Genomic DNA, 23445 nt, shown 5'->3' with positions numbered 1-23445 from the left:
ATGGAAATGAGTCCTTCCACAACACTTTCTGAGATCAGAGGACCTGAAGCCACTATCAAATCTGCTTTTCCAGTGGACTTAGACATACCACCCAGAGATCACTCCTATCTTCCTGCAATAAGGACAATTTTATAATAAATTTTGCTAAGACAAGATCCTCACCTTCTCCAAATGTTCAAAACAGCAAATCTGGTAGTAAGGTGGATACACCAATGAGCAGGTTAAAACCTTCAAATATTTAGGGGTAGTTTTTCAAGCTTCTAGAAGCCAAAACGCTCACCTGGATTATGTAATTCAAAATGTACAGAAATCAGCCTCAGCTATCCAAGCTTATTGTTTTGCTGAAAGTGTACTGTTTCTACCTGATGCAATTAAATTATTTGCAGCTTAAGCCCAAGCACAGCTGCTCTATGGAGCTGAACTACAGTTCTGTAATAACTTGATTATTCTAGAGAGTCTAAATCAAATTTGTGGGGATTGTTTTTTCCAGGTATTCTAAACTACATTCTAAATATAGAAACATTCTGTATTCTAAACACGGTGCTCTGGCAGGAAGCAGGGGTCAGTAATGTTGAATTTAGTCTTTGGATAAATATTTTTTGGCTAAAACTATTCCATAACCTGGTTGTATTGCCCCATATGATGTTTACAGATACTTCTTGATCCTTCTTGAGAAAAAAGCTATCCTACGAAAATTAAATTATTATGGCATTTCCTGCACTGTGGTTTTGCTACTGGGGCCAATTCAGGCCAAATTAACCTTAAAACAAAGGATTTTAGACAGAGAAGGTCCATTAGAATTTGCTGTTCACTGTATAAAATCTCTGACTATTATGGATTTTTTGCCGAAGTAAGGAGCACAACATTCGCCTCCAGGCTGCAGTTACAAACAATCAATTTTCAGATCGTGAACCAGCCTTGATTTATATAGAATCTCAGTCCTTGAATTTAGAAGAGCTCTATCTTGGCCCCATTTCAATGTGCTCCCCACAGCAGTTTTGGAGGAAAAATACAGAACATTCATTTTGCAGGGTAATTCTATCTTTATGGCAGGTGTGCCCCAGAAACCAAAGTCCATGACCCCCTTTATTGCTAATTCTAGGAGGGCGTCTGTCTTCAATGCCCCTTCACTGATCACTGAAGTCACTGATCTCAGACTGGCAAAAAAACGTGCCCCTGCATTTGTATGCTCTTGGTTCATGTTTTGCAATTTAGTTTTTTTAGATTTACTACTATGGCTTTCACTATATCACATGATCTTATATCACATTATAATATAAGTCTCATAGTTTCAATATTAATATTAATTGTATTGGTAGATTTCAGTGATAGAATTTTTTTATATATTTTGTTGGCTATTTTTATTTTTAGCTATTATTTCATAATATTCCATTTTAACATTGATATCACACAGTGTTAAATGTGCTGTATTATACTCTGCCACATTCTGGATGTAATCAAGTTTTATCTATCTATCACTGTTATTTTCATAATCTTAACCTTAAAATTTTAGCAGAACCATGATTTCATAGTTGTGTTAGTAACTCTAACTTTCACAAAGGGACGATTATGAGTTTCATCACTTATCTCTTGTTGAAATAAAGATTACAACTACTTCGACAGTTCATGGGGTGTTGATGTAATGATATTTGGAATAACATTAAGACAAACGTTTAGTTTTGACCAGTTTTGTAAGAGCTGCTTGAAGTCATGTGTTAAAATGCACACTGTATTTTTGTTTTTATTCCAGTGTGTCCTTAAATTTACAAGCTGCAAGTTTCTAAATTGTTGTATACATTAAAAAGAAGGTGATGTTACGGAAATGTATATATAAAATAATAAATATAGCCTGTTCAGTCATCCTCTTAAATGTCTACTTTAAACCAAGTACAATAGCAAACTCTGGATGCTGACCCTGCCTCCTCTGTTCTTCCTGTGTACACTAAGGATGAAGGAGAAATTCATTTAATCCACACTGAGATGCAAAAATTATAGTTCATTGAATGTCACAATACAGTCTACAATTTTTTTAAAAGAAGGAATATATTAGGGAAAAAGATTCTGTGTAGAAATACAAATCATCATGAAAATACTGAACGCAAGTCATTTGATTGAAAACTTCAGAAACGATCTGTCTTGTCTATCTTAGGCAAAACTGCAATGAGAGGTGCGCTGCTCGAAGAAAGCTCTCGACTTCCTATGTCTTAGCAAACCACAGCTGGGGCTCAGCATGCATTATTCTTTGAATTCCTGAACTTCAGATGGGTTTTTCTGCCTGATGTGGCGTGACTGCTTTCTGGTGTAATATATTCTGACTTCAATAAGGAAATGTGGGGCAACACTTTCTGATTATCTTCAGGCAGCAAAATGTCAGTTTCCCTCTATTTGCATTAACGTCCTTGGGGCTGAAGAACAGCATATTCCTCTGATACCGTTTAGTCCATTGCTGGCTTCTGCAGTTTTCTAGCGATCAATAAATGTCAGTGTGTACTAAGAACAGCCTTCCTTGTTACTGTCTATAGAAATAATGTTTATCAAGTTTTGGTTTAGGGTAAGAGATTAATGTATTGTATCTGTGTTTATATCTGTGTTGGAGAAGGTCAGAAGTCACTTTCTTTGTATTTGTCATGTTCTCATTCTAATGTCTGGTTAACATTGTAACGTTTCACATGTCATTCTCTGTTCCGTGTTCCTTCACCCGGGGTTTTTCCATTCTTTCGCCCTCCATTGTTTTGAGGGCTTGGAATGCATGTTTGGGTTTGCGCTCCTGTTCAAGGTTACTTTCCCAGGCGCGTCTAACGGCTTCCAGCACCTGGGAGGGGGAGCGTCCTGACGGGCGACGGGGCGGGACCTGCTTACAAGCAAGGCTTTTAAGTTTGTATTTGGCGCGCTTTTGCTCATTCTCAGCTTTCTCTGTATTTGCATACTATTCCTTTAATAAATCAGTTATCTTTAAGCCCGAGCTTGTGAGACTGAGTATTTGGGTTTAGGCAATCGTTACATAAAGCTGAGAATCATTTTATCCATTTTCCGCTAGCCCCATCCAATCATTGGATAAGAGGGAACGCTAGCGATGACAGAACCTCAACTTCGCGCAAGTGAGGGAAGCGAAGAAGAGCGGGAGGCGGCCAAAAGCCGGCCAGTGCTAACTTCGAGAGCGCAAAGAGCAGCACGTCGGGAGTTGCGAGATATCCAATTGGACGAGCTGCTGATATCCATGCAGGAGAGTCTCAGGAGTGAACATAGAACTGTTATGGAAAGAGCACAGGGGAGGGGGTCTCCACAATTGACCTGGGAGCACGAAGTCCCCTTGTCACCGAGGGTGGTGGTAACCAACCAACCCTCGGAGGAGCCGGTCACTCCGGCCCGTATGAGGGCATTAGAAGATAAAATGGATTTAATAGTGACGATCCTCAAGGATCTACCCAGAGAGGATCTACCCAGAGAGGCAGAGCCCACCCCGGAGGATTGGGAGGAAGAGCCGTCACAGTACCCCAGGCATAGTACCATGTCGACCCGGGGGAGAAGCAAGACTCGATCAGCCCGTCAAGGGGGGGAGCGAGAGGCAAGACCTCCTAGGGATCGACCACCCATGGGGGCTCGGCGCACGCTGACATTCGCGGCACCGCCACAGCCAGCTGAGCCGGCAAGAACCTTCCCACCATTTGGAGTGAAGTTCGATGGGGATCCCACAACGCTCTCCTTCTTTATTACTAATGCCAAGCACTATATAGAAGATTGGGGTCGAAATTTTCGGTCTGAACATGGCAAGGTCAATTTCATTGCCAACAAGCTGAGAGGAAAGGCAGCAGATTGGTATGTGCAACTATGCCAAGCTGAGGCAACTGAGTTAGAGGACTTCGATGACTTTTTGTGGGCACTTAAAGAGCATTTCGAAGACCCCCTAGCTCAAGAAACGGCCAAAAATGACCTGCGGAAACTCTACCAAGGGTCCCTCTCAGTTGCCAAATATGCGTTGGAGTTTAAAGCTTTGGCAGGAAAAGTGGAAGACTGGTCTGAGCCAACAATCATCGAATTGTTCAAGCAGGGGCTTGAACCCGAAATCCTTCGATGGGCTCTGGGCAGAGATGATCCTAAAACGCTATATGGGTGGATTCAGTTGGCGGGAAGCGCAGAAAATGCCCTACGAACCTATGCCCATACCAAAGAGCTTAGACAAACACGTCTCGCTAGAGGAGCGCGCACATCTGGACTTGCCAGCCGCCCCAAACCAAAAACCTGGGAAGAAGAGAGGGAGCAACGGTTCTCCAAGGGTCAGTGCCTCAGATGTGGGAAAGAAGGACATCGAGCCACGTCGTGCCCAAGACGCCGTCCAGAGGAACGACAGACGAAACCCACGGTAAAGACGCCTGCTCCTGCTCCACCGCGAAAACTGAAGGCAGCCCTCGCGGAACTGGACCCCCCAGACCTTCCCTTCGGAGAAGAGGAGGAAGAGTTGCAATTCGAGCAGCCGGCGGGAAAAGCCTACCACCTGCCCTGAAGGGCGCCCTAGGGCAGGTGGAAGAAACCGGGCGTAACCATGATTCGGTGAGTGGAAACTTCCCCACACTGACTGTTAAAGTTAAACTGAGCTCAAAAACCAAAACGGTGGAAGTGTGGGCCATGCTAGACTCGGGTTGCTCCCGTTCCCTGATGCACCCTGATGTCGTAGCGGCTCTGGAACTGCCCACGTTCCCTTTGCCAAGACCCATGATTTTCACCCAATTGGATGGAACTATGGCGGGAGGGAAAGCAGTCAATCTTTCCACGGGACTGGTCGCCTTGCAGATGGGCTCCCATCAGGAAAAGCTGCCATTTGTGGTAGCTCCAGTGGGGGGTCCTCTGGTAATCTTGGGGATGCCTTGGTTTGTGCAACAAAACCCTTTTATCAACTGGCTGCATAGAACTGTGACGTTTGCAGATGGATTTTACAAAGTACCCGAAAAGGACCTACTGGAGGACATGGAGGGTGGAGGGGTAGCGTATACCACTGTGCAAACGCTTCAACCTCTTGAGGGACTACCCAATCAGTACCAAGATTTTGCTGAAGTATTTGGGGAAAAGGAAGCGGATCGCTTGCCACCCCACCGAAAAACGGACTGTGCCATTGAGTTTTTACCAAATGTAAAATTGCCTCACCCAAAAATATACCCCATGTCTCCCAAAGAGCTTACCACGCTAAGGGAGTTCATTGACAAAAATCTGGCTAGGGGTTTCATTGAGCCGGCAAATTCCCCGGTAGGAGCTCCTGTCCTATTCAGGCCAAAAAAGGATGGGTCATTAAGGCTTTGTACCGATTTCCGCGGGCTCAATGCGGTCTCAATATTAAATAAATATCCTTTGCCCCTGATCAAAGATATGTTATCACATCTGGCCAGAGGCAAAATTTTTTCAAAACTGGATTTGAGAGAAGCCTACTTTCGCATTCGCATAAGGGAAGGGGATGAGTGGAAAACAGCGTTCAACTGTCCTCTTGGGGCTTTCCAATATAAAGTCTTACCATTCGGTTTATCTGGGGCACCTGGGGTTTTTATGCAACTGATCAATGAGGTCTTGCATGACCACCTATTTAAGGGGGTACTGGTATATTTGGATGATGTATTGATTTATACTGAAACCATGTCAGAACATATCCACTTGGTGCGTCAGGTACTGGCTAAATTGAAAAAAGCAGAGCTGTACGCAAAACTGTCAAAATGTGCCTTTCATCAGTCGCAAATTGATTACCTAGGGTACCGGATTTCAGCTCAGGGCATTGAAATGGACCCTGCAAAAGTAGAAGCCATCGTGGCATGGGAACCTCCCCGTACCAGGAGACAATTACAGAGTTTCCTTGGATTCTCTAATTTCTATCGGGCATTCGCCCAAAATTTTGCGGAAATCGCCCTCCCCCTTACTGAACTGTTAAAAACTAAAGGACAGGGGGATACGCGACGTTCAAAGAACCCAGGCGCGCTCCTTAAATGGACTCCAGCCTGTCAACAAGCGTTCGAAGCGCTCAAACAAATCTTTACCACAGAACCAATTTTACAGCATCCAAACCCCTCTAAACCCTTCGTTGTACAAGTCGATGCTTCTGATTTTTCCATAGGAGCAATTCTATTACAATCTGACCAATCTGGCGCTTTAAAACCCTGTGCCTACCTCTCTCGCAAATTCACGGAAACAGAGAGAAGATGGCATGTTTGGGAAAAAGAGGCTTTTGCTGTAAAAACAGCTTTAGAGACATGGCGACACCTATTGGAAGGCACTTCAAACCCTTTTGAAGTCTGGACTGACCATAAAAACCTGGAAGCTTTAAGCACCAGTCGGAAACTCAGTCCCAAACAGCTGCGCTGGGCTGAGTTTTTCAGCCGCTTTGACTTCACTCTTAAATTTATACCAGGCAAGAAAAATTTTTTAGCTGATGCACTCTCGCGCAGACCCCAAGATGCTGGCCCAGGGCCAACGGTCCAAGGCACCGTCTGGACCGACAAACAATTAGGTTTGGCAGCAGTGACTCGCAGCCAGACCCGAGCGCAATCAACTCCGCCTCCAGCCGCTCCGCCTTCCAGCCGCCCGCCGCCCTTGTCAATTCCCTCCGATTTGCAACAACAGTTGCTCTCCCACCTTAAAACAGATACTTGGTTGCAAACCAATAGACACATTTTAACTTTCACCGATGATCTTGCCTGGCGCAACGATCGTCTCTATGTACCCGAAGCAATGCGAAAAACCATACTCCAGCGCTGCCACGATGACAAGCTAGCTGGACATTTTGGCTACGTAAAAACTTTGCACCTCGTTCGCCGCCAATTCTGGTGGCCAACTTTACTCAAAGACTTGAAGGAGTATGTCACTGCGTGCCCTGTATGTGCGGCGATAAAGCGCAAACCAGGCAAGCCCCAAGGTCTCCTTCAACCCGTTGCCACTCCATCTGTCCCTTGGCAGGATATCTCCATGGATTTTATCGTTGATCTACCCCCTAGTCAACGCAAAACTGTCATTTGGGTCGTCAAAGACTTTTTCTCCAAACAAGCCCACTTTATCCCATGCGCTTCTATCCCCACCGCACAACAGCTGGCACGCCTCTTCCTCACCCACGTGTACCGCCTCCACGGTATCCCCGCCCGTTTGGTGAGTGACAGAGGCACACAATTTACGTCACAATTTTGGCGGGCATTTTTGAAACTTTTGGGTACGAAACAGTCGCTTTCTACCGCCTGGCATCCGGAAACGGACGGATCTACAGAGGCGGTTAATTCTACATTGGAACAATACCTCAGAGCTTTTGTTAACTACCAGCAAGACAACTGGGTCGATCTACTCCCATTTGCTGAGGTCGCTTACAACAATTCCATTCATCAAACCACTGGTCAAGTTCCCTTTAAAACAGTTTTTGGACGTGAATTTGTTCCGATTCCTGAACTTCCTCATCCTCAACCGCTACCAGCCACCCTCGCTGACTGGGCAGACTCTCTCAAAGACTCATGGTCTAATATTCTACTCGCTCTCCGCCATGCCCAGGCTACCTATAAACGCCATGCCGATGCAAAGCGTTCCCCAGAACCATCCTTTGCGGTCGGAGATAAAGTCTACTTATCAACTAAGTTTATCAAGTCCCCACAACCCTCTAAGAAACTTGGTCCTAAATTTGTCGGTCCTTTTCCAATTGTTGCTCAGCTCAACCCTGTTACGTTTAAACTTGATTTGCCTCACAACCTTAAACGTTTACATCCTGTTTTCCATTGTAGCTTACTCAAACCCTGCCTGTCGTCGGACCGTTGGCATCCACAACCCACTCCTCCACCTCCCCTCATGATTGACAACCAGCAACACTTCGAGGTGGCATCTATCCTCGACTCCAGACGCCAGCGCTCCGCTTTACAATACCTCGTCCGCTGGAAACATTTCCCTCATCCTGAATGGGTTGCTGCTCCAGACGTGCATTCTCCTCGTCTCGTAGCCCAATTTCACTCTGCCTATCCTGACAAACCGGCTCCCTAGTTTCTTTTGGGGGGGCAATATGTCATGTTCTCATTCTAATGTCTGGTTAACATTGTAACATTTCACATGTCATTCTCTGTTCCGTGTTCCTTCACCCGGGGTTTTTCCATTCTTTCGCCCTCCATTGTTTTGAGGGCTTGGAATGCATGTTTGGGTTTGCGCTCCTGTTCAAGGTTACTTTCCCAGGCGCGTCTAACGGCTTCCAGCACCTGGGAGGGGGAGCGTCCTGACGGGCGACGGGGCGGGACCTGCTTACAAGCAAGGCTTTTAAGTTTGTATTTGGCGCGCTTTTGCTCATTCTCAGCTTTCTCTGTATTTGCATACTATTCCTTTAATAAATCAGTTATCTTTAAGCCCGAGCTTGTGAGACTGAGTATTTGGGTTTAGGCAATCGTTACAGTATTTCTCTCTAATTGTCTCTGCATCTTTTTAGTTTGTCTTTTTTCTTTTAGTTCTTTCTTCAGTCTTTCCGATATTTTGTCTTTTATCTGTATTTTGAAACTATAATAAAGTTTTCTTAAAACAAAAAAAGAACAGCCTTCCTTAGGATTTTGCTAAAATGTCTAACTGCTCTGTCATCTTTTTAGGAGATATCCAATCTTATTCCTAACTTTTTACCTGGTGCTGAAGCCAAGTGAATTGCGTGCTCTGATCAGCTACAAGCCCAATATTGTCATCTTATTGGCTGATGACCTTGGCATTGGGGATCTAGGCTGCTATGGAAACACTACAGTCAGGTAGAAGTTTCGATATGAGTGCTGTATTTTATTTTATTTTATTTTATTTTATTTTATTTTATTTTATTTTATTTATTCATACATCCAAGTGCATGAAATGGTTTGGAAAGTTTGTAGTGACATTATTTGTTTGTTTGTTTGTTTGTTTAATTTTTATCCCGCCTTTATTATTTTTATACATATCAGGGGGGAATTCCTGGTATCAGGGGGAAATTCCTATTGAGTAATCATGCTCTTTCTATATACAACATTTGACTAGATAAATAGTGATGATGTATTATCTATATTCAAGGAATAGATATTTTAGGAATGGTATAAAAAGATATATGCCTAGGAATACTTGTATGATTATATGTATTTACCAGATTAAAAGATAAGGGTTTTTCCTCCAAATTTCAATTGTTAATTAAATTGTTAATTGGAACTTTATACCCCCAATAGTAATAGAAACAGCTGTTGAAACAGCTGTGCGGTGCTTCAGATCATGCAGGGGGTTCTTACACAATATCTGTCTGCACAGCCTTCGTATGCAAAGATCACTGAATATTAGCCACTGCTTCCAAAGGGATGTAATCCTTATTATAAGCTTTTTATATCATACACAAGTTTTTTCTCTCTGTCTCGCCTTCATTACCCAACTCCTCTGTTTGCTAAAAGAATGGGTCAATGAGCATGTTCATGTGCACACTTGTATGTTTCTATGGTGTGGGAGAGAAAGTGGCTGATATATATTCATAGCAGGACCAATTAATTTTATAAATAGTGAGCTAGTTCACAGACTCCTAATTCTGATTAATATTTATTAATATAATCATTTTTTTTATCATGGCCCTTCCCATTTTTGCTGCTTGGCTTCTGGCAGGTAACATTACACATACAAAATGGCATCATGTTTCACATTTATTGTGAGGGAAGGAAATCTCCATAACAGGCAACACTTGGCTAATTGGATGAATAATATTTATTTATTAAATTTGTATCCTTCTTTTCATTCAGGATTTCAGGGCAGCATACACAGTGTGCCGTTCTTCTTTTTTTCCCCCCTTAGCAAAAGCCCTGTGAAGTAGGCTGAATGGAGAAAGAGTGAAGGTTATTTACTACAGTTCCATGGCTGAGGGTGCATTAGAACTTGGATCTTCCCCAGTCATCCCAACAGCTTAACACTACACCATGTTTGTTGTATTTCTATATTTTTTTCTTTCCCTACTTTCTTTTGGGGAAAGCATTGTCTTTAAAATAAGCCACCCTATTTATAAAATAAATTGATCTTCCAACCACATATGCCTACAAAACCATTTTCACATGCACACAAACTACTTTCTCACACATACAAACACACTACAGTCACATTCACACATATTTCCATCCATCCTTCAAGCAGGAATAGAAAACGGGAAGACCAGAAAAGGAGATTGCTACAGTTGGAAGGAAGGAAAAAGGGGGGAAACGGAACTGGATGGAGATGAGCTGAGGGAAAATGGTAACTAGGCAAAATAAAATGCTTGTTCAGGCATGATAGTGTTAAAATTTACCAGGCAAGCAGAAAGGATAGACCCCCTCCCTTCCGAGTCCACTGGTGGCCTATGTTTCAAAGGCATTCCTATATTAACTTTTCTTTTGCATGTCCTCCATAAGAAGGGAATGAGTGTCTTGGGAACATCTGTGAAAGGGTAAAAAAAGTCAAGATGACCAGCCATGAGCATATGATCGAGCCCCATGTTCTTTTACAGGCATCCTGCCCATGGCATCCATTAAAAGGGGGCAGGGCTTTGATTGCACAATAACACTCACCTCTTGACATTTTTGATTCTCCTATGGACAACCCTGAAGTTCTAAAGCAAGGTCAGAGATGGGAAGACAATGCTCCATCACTTCTACCTCTCCATCCATTGACTCTGCACCCATTTTTCCTCACCTGCAATAAAGCAGAAGCAGAACGGTCTTCTTTCAATGAAGTCAGCCTCTATTCTGTGAAATGAGATAACTCATACCCACACACTCTGCCTCAAGTGAATTGAGATTTAAATGAATTTTGATGCATGGAAGAATGCTCTATTTTAAAACTGGACTAAATCTTTTCTGGGTTTTTTTCCCAACTATTCCAATGAAACATACTGTGCTAACCTCTTTTCTTAGGACTCCTAATATTGATCGGTTAGCAAAAGAAGGAATAAAACTTACTCAGCATGTTGCTGCAGCTCCTGTTTGTACACCAAGCAGAACTGCTTTCTTAACTGGAAGATACCCAGTCCGATCAGGTTTGTTATAATATTTAAGACTCAAGTGGAAACTATTAGACATAATAGTGGAAATGTTCTTTACATTAGTACTAGAATATTAGTATCTTGGGCTAAGTAAAGGTTGGGCTAAATAACTAGATGAGTTCTACCATATATTCAGAAAGCTTTCCCCAAATAAGTGCCCTCCAGATGTTTTAGATTCCAAATTCCAAAAAATGTAGCCCAGCATATCTGGAAGGCTGTTGAAGAATCATTGAAGTTACTTTTTTTAGTCTTTCCCACTCAAGATTTCAGCATTAACTGCCTATGATTAATACAAAAACTTGTCATTAGACACATAGGTGGCTGACTTATTGCACAGACATGGACTGGTTATCTTTTTTAATTTATGTTTTAAATTCAGGTATGGATGCAACAACTGGTTATCGTGTTCTTCAGTCACTTGCTAGTTCTGGTGGTCTTCCTCCAAATGAGACCACATTTGCCAAGATATTGCAGAAACAAGGCTACAGCACAGGTTTAATAGGTAAGGATGCTACTTATTTGCCTGAAAATGTTTGGGTAAAAGAAAAAACAATGTATTACTTGGCTTCTACTTTGGATAATTTTTACCAGAACTGACCTTCCCACCAGATTTTTACCTAAAGTTTCCAAATGCAGCAGAATTAATTCCAGCTTGTTTGGTAAGAAGCACATGTTAATTTTTAATTTGAGAAAATATTCCATTCAGCTATAGCATTAACTAAGTACATGATTGTAAAATTAATTTGCTTCAGTTGGTAAATTGAGCTGAAATTATTTTATGAAGATCAAAAGGAAGTTAGAAACTGGACATGTCCTAACAGTCAGAAATCATGCTGAGACGAGGAGTAGGTCTCTAGTGTTTATTACTGCTACATAAAACAGAATCCTAGCAAACTGAAGAAGTGTGGAAAATACCCAGACAGATAAACCTCAAAGGTTAAGGCAGGTCTGATCTGTGTCTCTTTGAATGGCTGCTTAATTCTTCAGCACTACGCATGCGTTTTCTACCCTGGATAGAGGCCCCCTCCTGCTCACCATCAGTACTCATGACAGGACATGTTGCCTGGATAAAGGCAACATGTCTTTTGGCAAGAGAAAATATGTTCATTATAACTTAGGAATTACATAATATTTTATATATTTTAACCCAAGTTTTAAAATATCTGACAAAAGACACTCATACAAACAAAACTGCAAAAAAGTAGTAAATCAGTAATCAGGTGTTACTGACTACAGTAACATGAGTATGACTTTAAGAGCCTGGACAAAATGAATAAAACATAAATAGCTTAATAAAAAATTTTAAAAGTCTTGAAAGATTATTTAAATTTAGAAAGATTGAAGAACATTGCCAAAGAGAGTGTTTTATAATCATGGTGCTACCACCAAGCAAACCCCATCCTGAGAACTATGATTCTGATCTATTTGTCTATTTTTTCTGGACTGCTCTGGAATATGTAGATAGTTGTATGTATCTACATATGTAGATATGTAGATGTAGATAGCACTGATGGTGTTACCTAGTCAGGTAATGAAATGTCAGCAAGCAGAAGCTCAGAGCATGCTAAGGACTCCACAGTTCAACCCTGAGCTACATATGTTCTGTTCTATTGGTATGTAGATAGTTGTTACGGGCATTAGATGTAAGGGAAACATATATTTGGAGAGGGAGCATATCTTTCCTCTATAAAATCAACATTTGAAAATTGAGATATATGCTTCCTCTGCTAAACCAGTAATAATTGTTTTACAGTTATATATAAAATTTCTTCTCCATTCATCAGTCATCTGGAAATAACATTCAATAGCACTGAATTTTTTTGAGGGTGCAGGAGGGAGGGGGCAAGGTACAGATTTCTAAGCGTCTTGGGTCTGAATAATGACACAATCAACTAGACCATCCTTGCAAAAATGGAAGGATCAAGCAAAACCTATTGCAGCATGGATAGAATTATTTATTTATTTATTTATTTATTTATTTGTTTATTTATTAAATTTGTCCCTGCCTATCCTCCCACCAGAGGGACTCTGGGCAGTATAATCTTAGAAGAAATTGGTAAGCAAATGAAGAATCCTGTAGAATTTCCCAATTCATTAGAAACTAGTGGACTACCTCCCTATTTGGGAGGGATCATTAACAGAAAATAATAAAAATGTTAGGAATAATGATTCATACAAATTAACAATACTTCATCCCATCATGTCTGCACTACGTTTGATATATACATGGTAGGTTTTCAAGAAAATAAGTTCTTGTCTAGCAGTTTCCTTGTTTTGAAGATTAAATTTATTAATCTTCAAAGGATTAAACAAGACTTCTCATAATCTTTTAATTTTTAATTTTTAAAATTAAAAAATTAAATCTTTTTAATCTTTATTGCCTGCCTTTGGTTGGCAATATTGACATTTGTGCTTGCTTTGCTTTTTGTTGTTGTTTAGTTTTAGTTTTTTCATTACTGTTTTTCAGGAAAGTGGCATCAAGGTATGAATTGTGAATACCGTAATGACTACTGCCATCACCCCTTAAATCATGGATTTGATTATTTTTATGGGATGCCATTTTCACTAATGAAAGATTGCCAAATCTCGCATCCCTCTGAGTTGGATCCGTCCCTGCAGAAGAAACTCTGGCTTTATACTCAGATGATTACCCTCGCTCTGCTGACCTGTGTGGCAGCAAAACTAACTAATCTGGTGCCTCTCAGCTGGAAGGCCATCTTCTTCCTGGCTTTGTTTGACTTCTTCTTCTTTATTTCCTGGTACTCAAGATTTGGCTTTGCAAGATACTGGGAGTGTATTGTGATGAGAAACTATGACATTATAGAGCAACCAATGAAAGTAGAAAGAGCTATGCCTCTTATGCTGAGAGAGGCCATTTCCTTTATTAAAAGGTATGTTACTTGTTGCAGGGAAAACTTTTTTTAATTTTCTTATTTAATAATGCAGAACAAAGGGTAATAATAATAACAATAAGAAAAAAAGAAAAAAGCCATACAAAAACTATATCTGCTTCACATACTTGAAATACTATAGAAACAAGGGAAGTATGTATTGGGCTTTCATACAATGAGAACACAGGGTTGGTGGTGACATGGTTTAATGAATCAAGTAGTATTAGTACAATTATTTTGCAAAACAGTAACTGCCCCTCACCCAAAATTATTTCATTGTGTAATTATTAAAGGCAAAATTTCCTTTTTTTTAGAAAGAAACAAGGCCCATTCCTCCTCTTGGTTTCTTTCTTGCATGTTCACACACCTCTGGTTACTACGGAAAATTTCACTGGCAAGAGCAATCATGGATTATATGGTGACAATGTAGAAGAGATGGACTGGATGGTGGGTAAGTACATCTTATTTATATTATTGCTTGATTTGATCTTTAGGCTGCCATATATGTCCAAAGACACCTCAAAGCAGTGTGTATGTCTATGTAACTACAATTAATAAAGCAAACAAATAAAGCAATTAAATCATTCAAATGTTATACAGAGAATACGAATTATGTAATATTTATGTAAAAACATGTCTGTTAACAGTGATCAGCAAGGACAGTCTGGTGGAGAGATGAATCTTTATTGTTAGTAGACATACAGTAAAATCCTCTACCTGCCTATTTTGAAATAAGCCCTTCTTATAACAGTGGAATGAACTCTGAGGCAGACACCTGAATAGATGTATAGCTTGATCCCAAATAAAACTTTACTTCTAGTTTCTTTTGCATGGCTACTTCATATCCACATTATTCTGCTTGTAATGTTTGGCCTAGCAATTACCAAAAGACTCTGTACTTTTGGATTTTGGTGGATCTAAGACTTCTGAAATAAAGGTAAAGAATGAAGTTTTCCTGGTTACTGAAACACTGCAAAGAAATGAAGTCTTTCTGATGAGTTCATTATCATGCAACCTCTATTCATTTCAAGGCAGCATTTGTCCGAGTAGGAAAGGTGCAGTCTTATGAGAAACTTCCTTACAAGTAAATCTAGCTAAGTTTATTGGCAGGTTATGCATTATGTAAATACGTAAACATAGTAGAGTGTAAATAATGTTTAGAAACTACTTTAAAATAACAAGAATTACACAAAGTCGAAGTACTTTATCTCAGTTATTGACCAAACTAGAGTCACATAGCAGAAAAAGAATGAGATAAGATGAATAAGATAAAATAGAGTTAAAAGTAAAATAAGGCACATAAAGGTAAATATAAATATAATCAAATCAGTGTATTCCTGGCAAGGTCCTGATGGATTTTGCTGGCTATTGAACAAAATTTGGTGATATTGTAAGAAAATACAACACTCCGATACAATACTCTATAAGTAAAGTAAAAAGAGCCAGCAGAAGTTGAAACTTGAGATAAGAAAGGTATACTAAGTTTGTGTCACAGTTCATGGTAAAATTGACAGTAGAGACATACATGAGCTTTTGTTTCAATAGTTACTGATTTGCAGTGACAAAGGCATTCATTTTATGGGATCTTCTGGAATCTCCCTTCCAAAACTACAGTTTGCAATTCATTGCAACATGCAAGTGTTAAAACTCTTTGATATTTTAGTATAGCAATTGATTGAAATATCAGACAGGTTACATCTGGTGACATGAGTACTGAAATAGACATCAGCAGAGATTAAGCTGTCCTCAATTTGTTGTTCCATGTCAAACACCCCTTCTATTACAAATGAAGGTATTGATCAGATGCATACAGATAATGCAGTGTGGGAAAATGACAACTGAAAAGAAATAGCATTCATAATCTGAAGTTTGGGTCTTCTACAAGAATGTAGTAAAAAGAAGACCATAGCTTTCTTAATGCTTTATCTACCCAATTCTTGGAATTACATTATGAAAAGTTGGTTTTTAATTATGATTGTTACATAAAATCAAAATATTATATGTAGCCAAATGCAGTAATGTAACAATATTAGTGTCATGCATAAACTAGTCAAGATAACCAAAAACAGATGGTGTGGTGGAATTTTACCTGTCTGAAAACTTAGTGATATATAAGTGATGCTTGCTTTACAGGAAAAATTTTGGATACTCTTGATAAGGAAAATTTGAAAAACAGTACTCTGACATATTTTGCTTCTGACCATGGTGGACACTTGGAAGCTTGGGAAGGAAATATTCAACAAGGCGGTTGGAATGGCATATACAAAGGTGAGACTAACCCTCATATGTTTCCTTAAAAACCTGTTTTGCATTTTAAAAACCATTATATGCTATTTAGGTGTAGTTTAAGATATGGAACATTGAAATTCAGATTGAGCAAAACCTGGTAATGAAGCAAGCATCTGAAATAAGAAGATGCAAAATACAGTAGGAGTTTAATTCCTGCAAATAATCAACTTTACTAGTGTGAAAGAAACTAGCAATTTAATAGAAAAATATGAATTTAGGAAAGGCAAGTCTTCATGAACATAGTTTACTTGCACAATCAAAGGATGAAAGTAGGATTGTTAAATCTTCTAGATCCTTTAGGATTCCTTGATAGCATCCTCTTGGTATCCTCTTTGATAGGCTATGTAGGATAGAAATTGGATCATTTCAAGTGCTCCTCCTTGAAAAAAGAGCTGTAATAGCAACTCAGTGAAGTCACACATGGTTCCATCTTCTCCCTCATAGTTACTATATGAAAGTCTTTGAATAAGAACATGTTATCAATAAACTGATAAAACCCAACTCTACCTCTACTTTATAACTGAATCAAGGCTAAATTACATTTAACTTCAATCCAATATTTAACCAAGCTGTAGAGGGCTGACACAAGCATCCTTAATCTGACTGCTTTAATTCCTTGAAAACCATTCACAAATTTATTTATTTATCAAATTTATATGGCCACCCATCTCACAAAAAGTGACTCAGGATGGCATACAATTAATTAAAACAATAAATATATAAAACAATCATCATTAAAAATATAAAATATAAAAACCGCAAGGCACAAGTCAGAGTGAATGTTAACCACAATAATGGAATTATCTTAGGGTTTCACTGGACCTCTGGGACCCCCAAGCCTGATGACATAGCCAGGGGGCTATGGAGGGGTGAAGCTAACCTCACTTCAGAGGGGAGAATATTCCACAAGGCGGGCACCATGGCAGAGAAGGCCCACCTCCTGGGACCCGCCAAGTGTAGTTCCCTAGCAGATGGGACCCGCAGCCTGCTGTCTCTGCCAGATATGATGGAATGGGCAGATATAATCAGGGAGAGGTGGTCCTTCAGATAACCTGGCCCCATGCCATGAAGGGCTTTAAGGGTTAAAACCATCACCCTGAATTGGACCCAGAAGCAGACTGGCAACCAATGCAGCTCCCGGAGCAGAGGTGTAACATGTGCTGTTCTAGGAGCACACCTAACTACCTGCACCAGCTGCAGCTTCTGAATACTCTTCAAGGGCAGCCCTATGTAGAGCACATGGGGAGGGAACTAGGGCATGAGTGACTGGGAGCATTCCTGATCTAGAACATACTTGTGATCCAAACTGAGCCACTCACAAGGTATCAGACAAAATTCACCCATACCTGGTTCCTAATTGGCCTAATGTGTTCCTTTCTGAAATCTGTACAGACAGTTTCTCTTAGGCTACCACATGGCCAGAAGAAGGGAAGATGTCTCACTGGTGCTTAAACAGCTTAATTTTTTCTAGGTGCAAGTCACAATGCCAGTGCTTAACTTTTGTATTATTACATAGCTTTGAAACTGGGTGTCTGAAAGATCATGTACCCCCAAATAACCCTATTGGCATATTTATTAATAAATGACCACTTAAGATAGAGTGCTTTTCCCAGTGAGGTTCACCTGTTATTTATACATACTTTCTTTCAACCTTAATGTGAAACTTTTTTTTTTCATACATTTAATTTTTAATTTCTACTCCAAGGGCAGGAGAAGCATACAGTCTTGGAATGAAGGCTAGGCACACATTCCTATTCTTATACATGCATTCACTGCTGGGTGGTGAGTTAGGAAGTATACATACACAGATATTCAAACACTTGCATACATACAGAGACAAATCATCTGCCCTATGATTTCAGTGCAGCTAAGATTTTAGGAGGAAAGATCAGAGACTCTCCCTGCCTTCTTCCCACTTGACTGCTCCATCTGATTTAACAGTGTTGCTGTTGACTGCCTAGAAAGATCTGTTTTGCAAAACCCAGCAACTATAAATCCTCTCCGCAAAAGCAAAGCATGGATAGGTACTGTGATGCATAGGCATCAGTGTGCTTATGGGCACCACCCCAAGCACCTGTGACTTACTGACCCATTTAGCTTCATTTTTCTGTTTAGTTCCTTTTAATTGAAAATTTAAATAACTGTTCATGGGTTCTTGCTCAAGGAATGTGATGTCCTAAAAGGCTCTATTGACAAGGTCTAGTGACAATCTGATCAGGATAAAAGTGAAAGTGTTGGAAGAACTGGGTTCTGACTGAAAGTTCTCTGTATTTGCAAAGCCTTTCACAAAGAGAGACTTACCAAGAAATCAGCAGCAACCGCAAGACTAATAAATCAAAAGGGGCTGGCAAATGGGTAGAAGATGAAGGGGCTATGAAGATGATGATGATGACAATGACGTGTTGTTGTCAACTCTTAGCTACCACATAGATTTTCTCCATAACCTGGTCATATCCTGCTCCTTCAGCTCTTCCAATTGTACACTCATCACTACTATGACTGAGTTTGTCCACCTATCCACCTGGTTGTTCTGTTCTTCACTTTTCTTTCACCTTTCCCAGCATTAGAGCCTTCTCCAGAGAGCTAGATCTTTTCATGCTGTGTCCAAAGTAGGATAATTTGAGTCTGGTCATTTGTGCCTCCAGTGAGAACTCTGGGTTGATTTGTAGAATGATCCATTAGTTTGTTTTCCTGGCTGTCCATGGTGTTCTCAGTACTCCAATACCAAAGTTCAATATTCTTCCTATCTTGCTTCTTCAAAGTCAACTTTCTCTTGAATACCATGGTAGGCTGTACCAAAGGTCCTGAAGTCCACATACAGACCAAAATTTTCCACTCCCATCAGAGTGGTAGCATTAAGCTGCTGCTTCTTTTTTATCTGGCAGCATATGGTAGTCCTATGTCTTTCATATTTTTCTTTGTGAGTCATTCTGGACAAGTGTGTGCATGCCTTGATGGAGAGCATTAATATATTCCTGAACAAAATCAACCACACCAAAAATAGTATTATTAAAAAACTACACCAAAAATCAACCACACCAAAAAAAAAAAAAAGTTATTGTTATTCTGTTTTCCACATGACCAGCATTCTGGTAGCCACATGATGAAGTGTTTAAAACATGAACTGAAGATGAGGAGCTGTGTTACAGGAAGAATACCCCCCCCCAAAAAAACATGAAAATGAAAAAGCATCCATATTAAGAAGATAATGTATTAATATGAAGAGACAGAAGGAACTTGGGCACTACAGATATTTAACCCATATATATATATATATATATACATACATACATACATACATATACATATACATATACATATACATATACATACACACACACACACACACATATACATATACATATACATATACATACATACACATACACACACACATACATACATACATACACATACACATACACATATACATACATACACACACACACACATATACAAAATACACATACATACATATATATACATACACATACACATACACACACACACATAAAAATAAAATCATGAAACAGTTTTGTGTGTTATTTCAAGGTGGAAAAGCCATGGGAGGTTGGGAAGGAGGAATCCGTGTCCCAGGATTATTTAGATGGACGGGAGTGCTGCCAGAGGGCAAAATTATTGCTGTACCAACAAGCTTAATGGACATCTTCTCCACCTTGGTTCACCTGGCTGGTGAGACAATACCACAAGACAGGTATGGATGTTATTGGACTAAATATCTTATCCCTGATGATCCCAAAAAACCTACTGAAAATTAACAGTACATACCTGCTATGATTCTGAGTTACTGCTTTCAGAATATTTCAAACTGTTTCTGAGACTGTTATAAACTCTTATGCCATCCTGTAACTTCTTCTAAAGCTATAGACATAAGAGTATGGGTGCTTCCATTTGGATGGGAGCTTCTAGTGCTTCCAATCAAAAACCATTCGCAACTATGCTGACCTTGTTCTAATAAGAAAAAAAAGTTGGATGAAGCAATGGGAAAACTTGGGAGGTTTCAAATTAAAGAAGTAAATGTATTTTCCATAAATTTTCAGGAATGAGGTAAGGCAGTTGCATGATCAAAACTTATATAGGCAGAATGTATTCATCCTACATTTAGGAACACAAATCCAGATGGCTGGGTGAATGGATGGGAAGTTGCCTGATTTTGTTCAATTGCCGTTCTCCCCATGGAACAGCACTTAGAGTCCACAATGCCTCCAGTACCCTAGCAGAAAGCTTTACCAATATAGTCTTACTTGTGGCAATGTGACACCAATGTAGTGGAAAAGCAGTATTTTGGAGGTGGATGAGAGAAAACCGTGGATCCTCAGGGTCAAAATATTCTTGCTCCCTTATAAAGGTAAGATCTCATTCAAGGTAAGGCTGGCAATAGAGAAGTGGGTTGCCATTGTCTTTTTCCAGGAATTGAGAGAGAGAGAGACCAGTTTAGCCTATAGTTCTGGAAGTCTCCGAAGGCTCCCATCTAAGGAAGAAAATAGCCTTTTAGCTGTCATGGTGATTCCCCCTTTCATTTGTTTCAAAGGAAACAAACAAACAAACAAACAAACAAACAGTTTAAGAAATGTAGTAGAGTGATAGAAGAACTGTTCTATCTTCTGCCTTGTTTAAGGTAACATAGGAGAACTTAGGGAATGATGCTTCTCCACCACAGATTCTCTCCCCCTCCTCTTATAGGAACTGATCAAATAAGTTGCCCTCTAAAGACTTTTCACTTGTTTTCAATGAGATTCATATTTTATACTCAGGACATGATCCCAATCAGAAATTCCAATTCACTTCAGTTGGAGGCTTCAGGTCTGACACAGTAATTTTTAGAAATTGCAGAAGTAAATAGAGATTCTTTCATGGCTCAAGAGTTCTGCATATACTCCAGAAGATTCATATGTACAAGAATTTGGAATTCCAACTGATTTGACTATATTCATACATAGTAGATGTCCAGCTACATCCATTCAGTGTATTAACAAATACTCAGTTGCTTGACTATTAATGCAAGGCTCTGAACTACTCCAAATACACTCTATTGAAACTCTGTGCTTTTTGCCCTTTTAGGATAATTGATGGTCAGAATTTGATGCCTTTGCTGCAGGGAGTGGTTCAGCATTCAGGGCATGAATTTATGTTTCACTACTGTGGAATATACTTACATGCAGTGCGGTGGTACGAAAAGGAGAGTAAGTATAAAAGCTTCCTCCAAAAAAATCCGAATTTGCCTGGCAAAACCTCATTTTCTAAAAAGCTTATCGTGTTTTAGCTTGTAGGGTTATGTGTTGAAATGACTTCAAAATTGATGTGGTTTGCATTTCAATTTGACTTTTCTGAACTGGAACAAAATTTTTCCTTCTACTTTTACCCCTCTCCAAATGTAGGGCTATCATTCTCCAATTAAATGATTTTTAAAAACCTGCATACAAAAATACAGACATGAGAGAATACTCTATTCCAAAGTGCTTATTGCAGGAACGTGTGGGGTTTTTTTCCTACATGCAAAAATTCATGCTTATAAAGGTAAAGGTAAAGGTTTCCCTTGACGTAAAGTCCAGTCGTGTCCGACTCTAGGGGGCGGTGCTCATCTCCGTTTCTAAGCCTTAGAGCCGGCGTTGTCTGGAGACACTTCCGGGTCATGTGGCCAGCATGACACGGAGCGCCGTTACCTTCCCGCCGAAGCGGTACCTATTGATCTACTCACATTTGCATGTTTTCAAACTGCTAGGTGAGCAGGAGCTGGGACTAGCAACGGGAGCTCACCCCGCCGCGCGGTTTCGAACCGCCGACCTTCCAATCGGCAGCTCAGCGGTTTAACCCGCAGCGCCACCGTGTCCCTCATGCTTATAAACTGTTATGGAAATTGAAAAAAAACAGAGTGCTTGAAAAATATGTAGAAATCAGAAGACATACATATAGTATCAGAAGTTGTGAGAATAATTTGTGATTTCCAGTGACACAATACTCTGTACTTCTTGGAAGACAGTAGAATGTTAGTATTTTGAAGAATTAATGGATCAGTATTTCACTGTCTGTTCCCTTTAGTTTGAAGAGGGAACAGTCACATCTATTGCTTTACAATTCACCAATCATAAATTGTTACTTTGACTTGGAGCTTAATTCTGAGAAATCTTTCATATATTAAATGGTGCTGCCTTATTTATTCTTGCATTTCAGATGATACTACACACAGTCTGTTGTTACTACTGCATAGTTCCAGCCAGTCACTTGATCTGCTTATTCATTCATTACTTTCGTATCCGATCACAATTGAATCAGTCTTAGCTTTTATCTAGGACATCTGCCCAGAAGTAAATAATCTGAAAGAAAGCACGAGTCCCTCCCACTTGAAACAACAAAGCTAATGACAGATGTCTAATCATATAGAGAACTTGGTGATTTTTAACTGTGTTATCTTTCATATGAAACCTGGAAACCTATTTTGATCCTGAGAACCCTGGGGATTGTGTGTTTCAGACTGGCTAATCTAGAATTTAACATTAAAGATGTTCACTTGTTTTCTTGACACCACCAAAAGTACTAATACCAAGCATACTTAATCTTGAAAGGCTAATTTCCGTTCTATATATTAAAACATGGGCAGCATTAATTCTGATATCAGAATAGTTGATATAAAATGCTGCATTACAAACAAGTGCATTGCCCCTCTCCTGTGTTAAAAAGAAATAAGGATAAAGAAATGGGGCAGTAGCATATTTCTTTCTTCTAAAAAAAAGAAGTGCAGTTGATAGGCAACATAACAAGACTTGCTTGTCTCAGTTGCTAAGCATAGAGTTGAAACAGTTATGTTTGTGGAAATCAGTCTTTTTAAAACTTATTCATAGTTTGCCTCCATTTTTAATGAAACAGATTCTTTTTCATCAGGTGGAAATGTGTGGAAGGCCCACTATGTGACCCCGGTTTTCGAACCTGAGGGATCTGGAGGCTGTTATGCAATTAAGTACTGTCCATGTTCTGGAGAAGGGGTAATCCATCATGATCCTCCTCTATTGTTTCATCTCTCAAAAGACCCATCAGAAGCCATGCCTCTGTCAGCAGACAATGAACCACAATTCTACACAATTCTAGAGAGAATAAACAAAGCTGTGGAAGAGCATCGCAAAACTCTCACTCCTGCCCCACATCAGCTGTCTTTCTACAACAACATCTGGAAACCGTGGCTCCAGCCATGCTGTGGGTCATTTCCATTCTGTTACTGTGACAAAGAAAAGGACAATATATAAAATGATCAGCATTCTTGAA

At 39.9% G+C, this 23445-nt stretch overlaps 1 protein-coding gene across 1 annotated transcript; it reads left to right on the top strand.

The window, feature by feature from the left end:
- On the top strand, nt 1–23445 carry LOC134498778 (arylsulfatase D-like). The gene is made up of 10 exons (XM_063305050.1): nt 1–200; nt 8574–8723; nt 10860–10981; nt 11367–11489; nt 13455–13878; nt 14193–14329; nt 16012–16146; nt 19720–19882; nt 21250–21371; nt 23068–23445. The coding sequence occupies exons 1-10, from the start codon at nt 172–174 to the stop codon at nt 23424–23426; spliced, it is 1764 nt and encodes a 587-aa protein (XP_063161120.1). The 5' UTR covers nt 1–171; the 3' UTR covers nt 23427–23445.

This window comes from Candoia aspera, chromosome 5, assembly GCF_035149785.1.
Source record: "Candoia aspera isolate rCanAsp1 chromosome 5, rCanAsp1.hap2, whole genome shotgun sequence".
In the NCBI taxonomy this organism is placed as follows: domain Eukaryota; kingdom Metazoa; phylum Chordata; class Lepidosauria; order Squamata; family Boidae; genus Candoia; species Candoia aspera.
The sequence above is the reverse complement of the archived record's forward strand: the minus strand, read 5'-3'. Positions and strand labels throughout refer to the sequence as shown.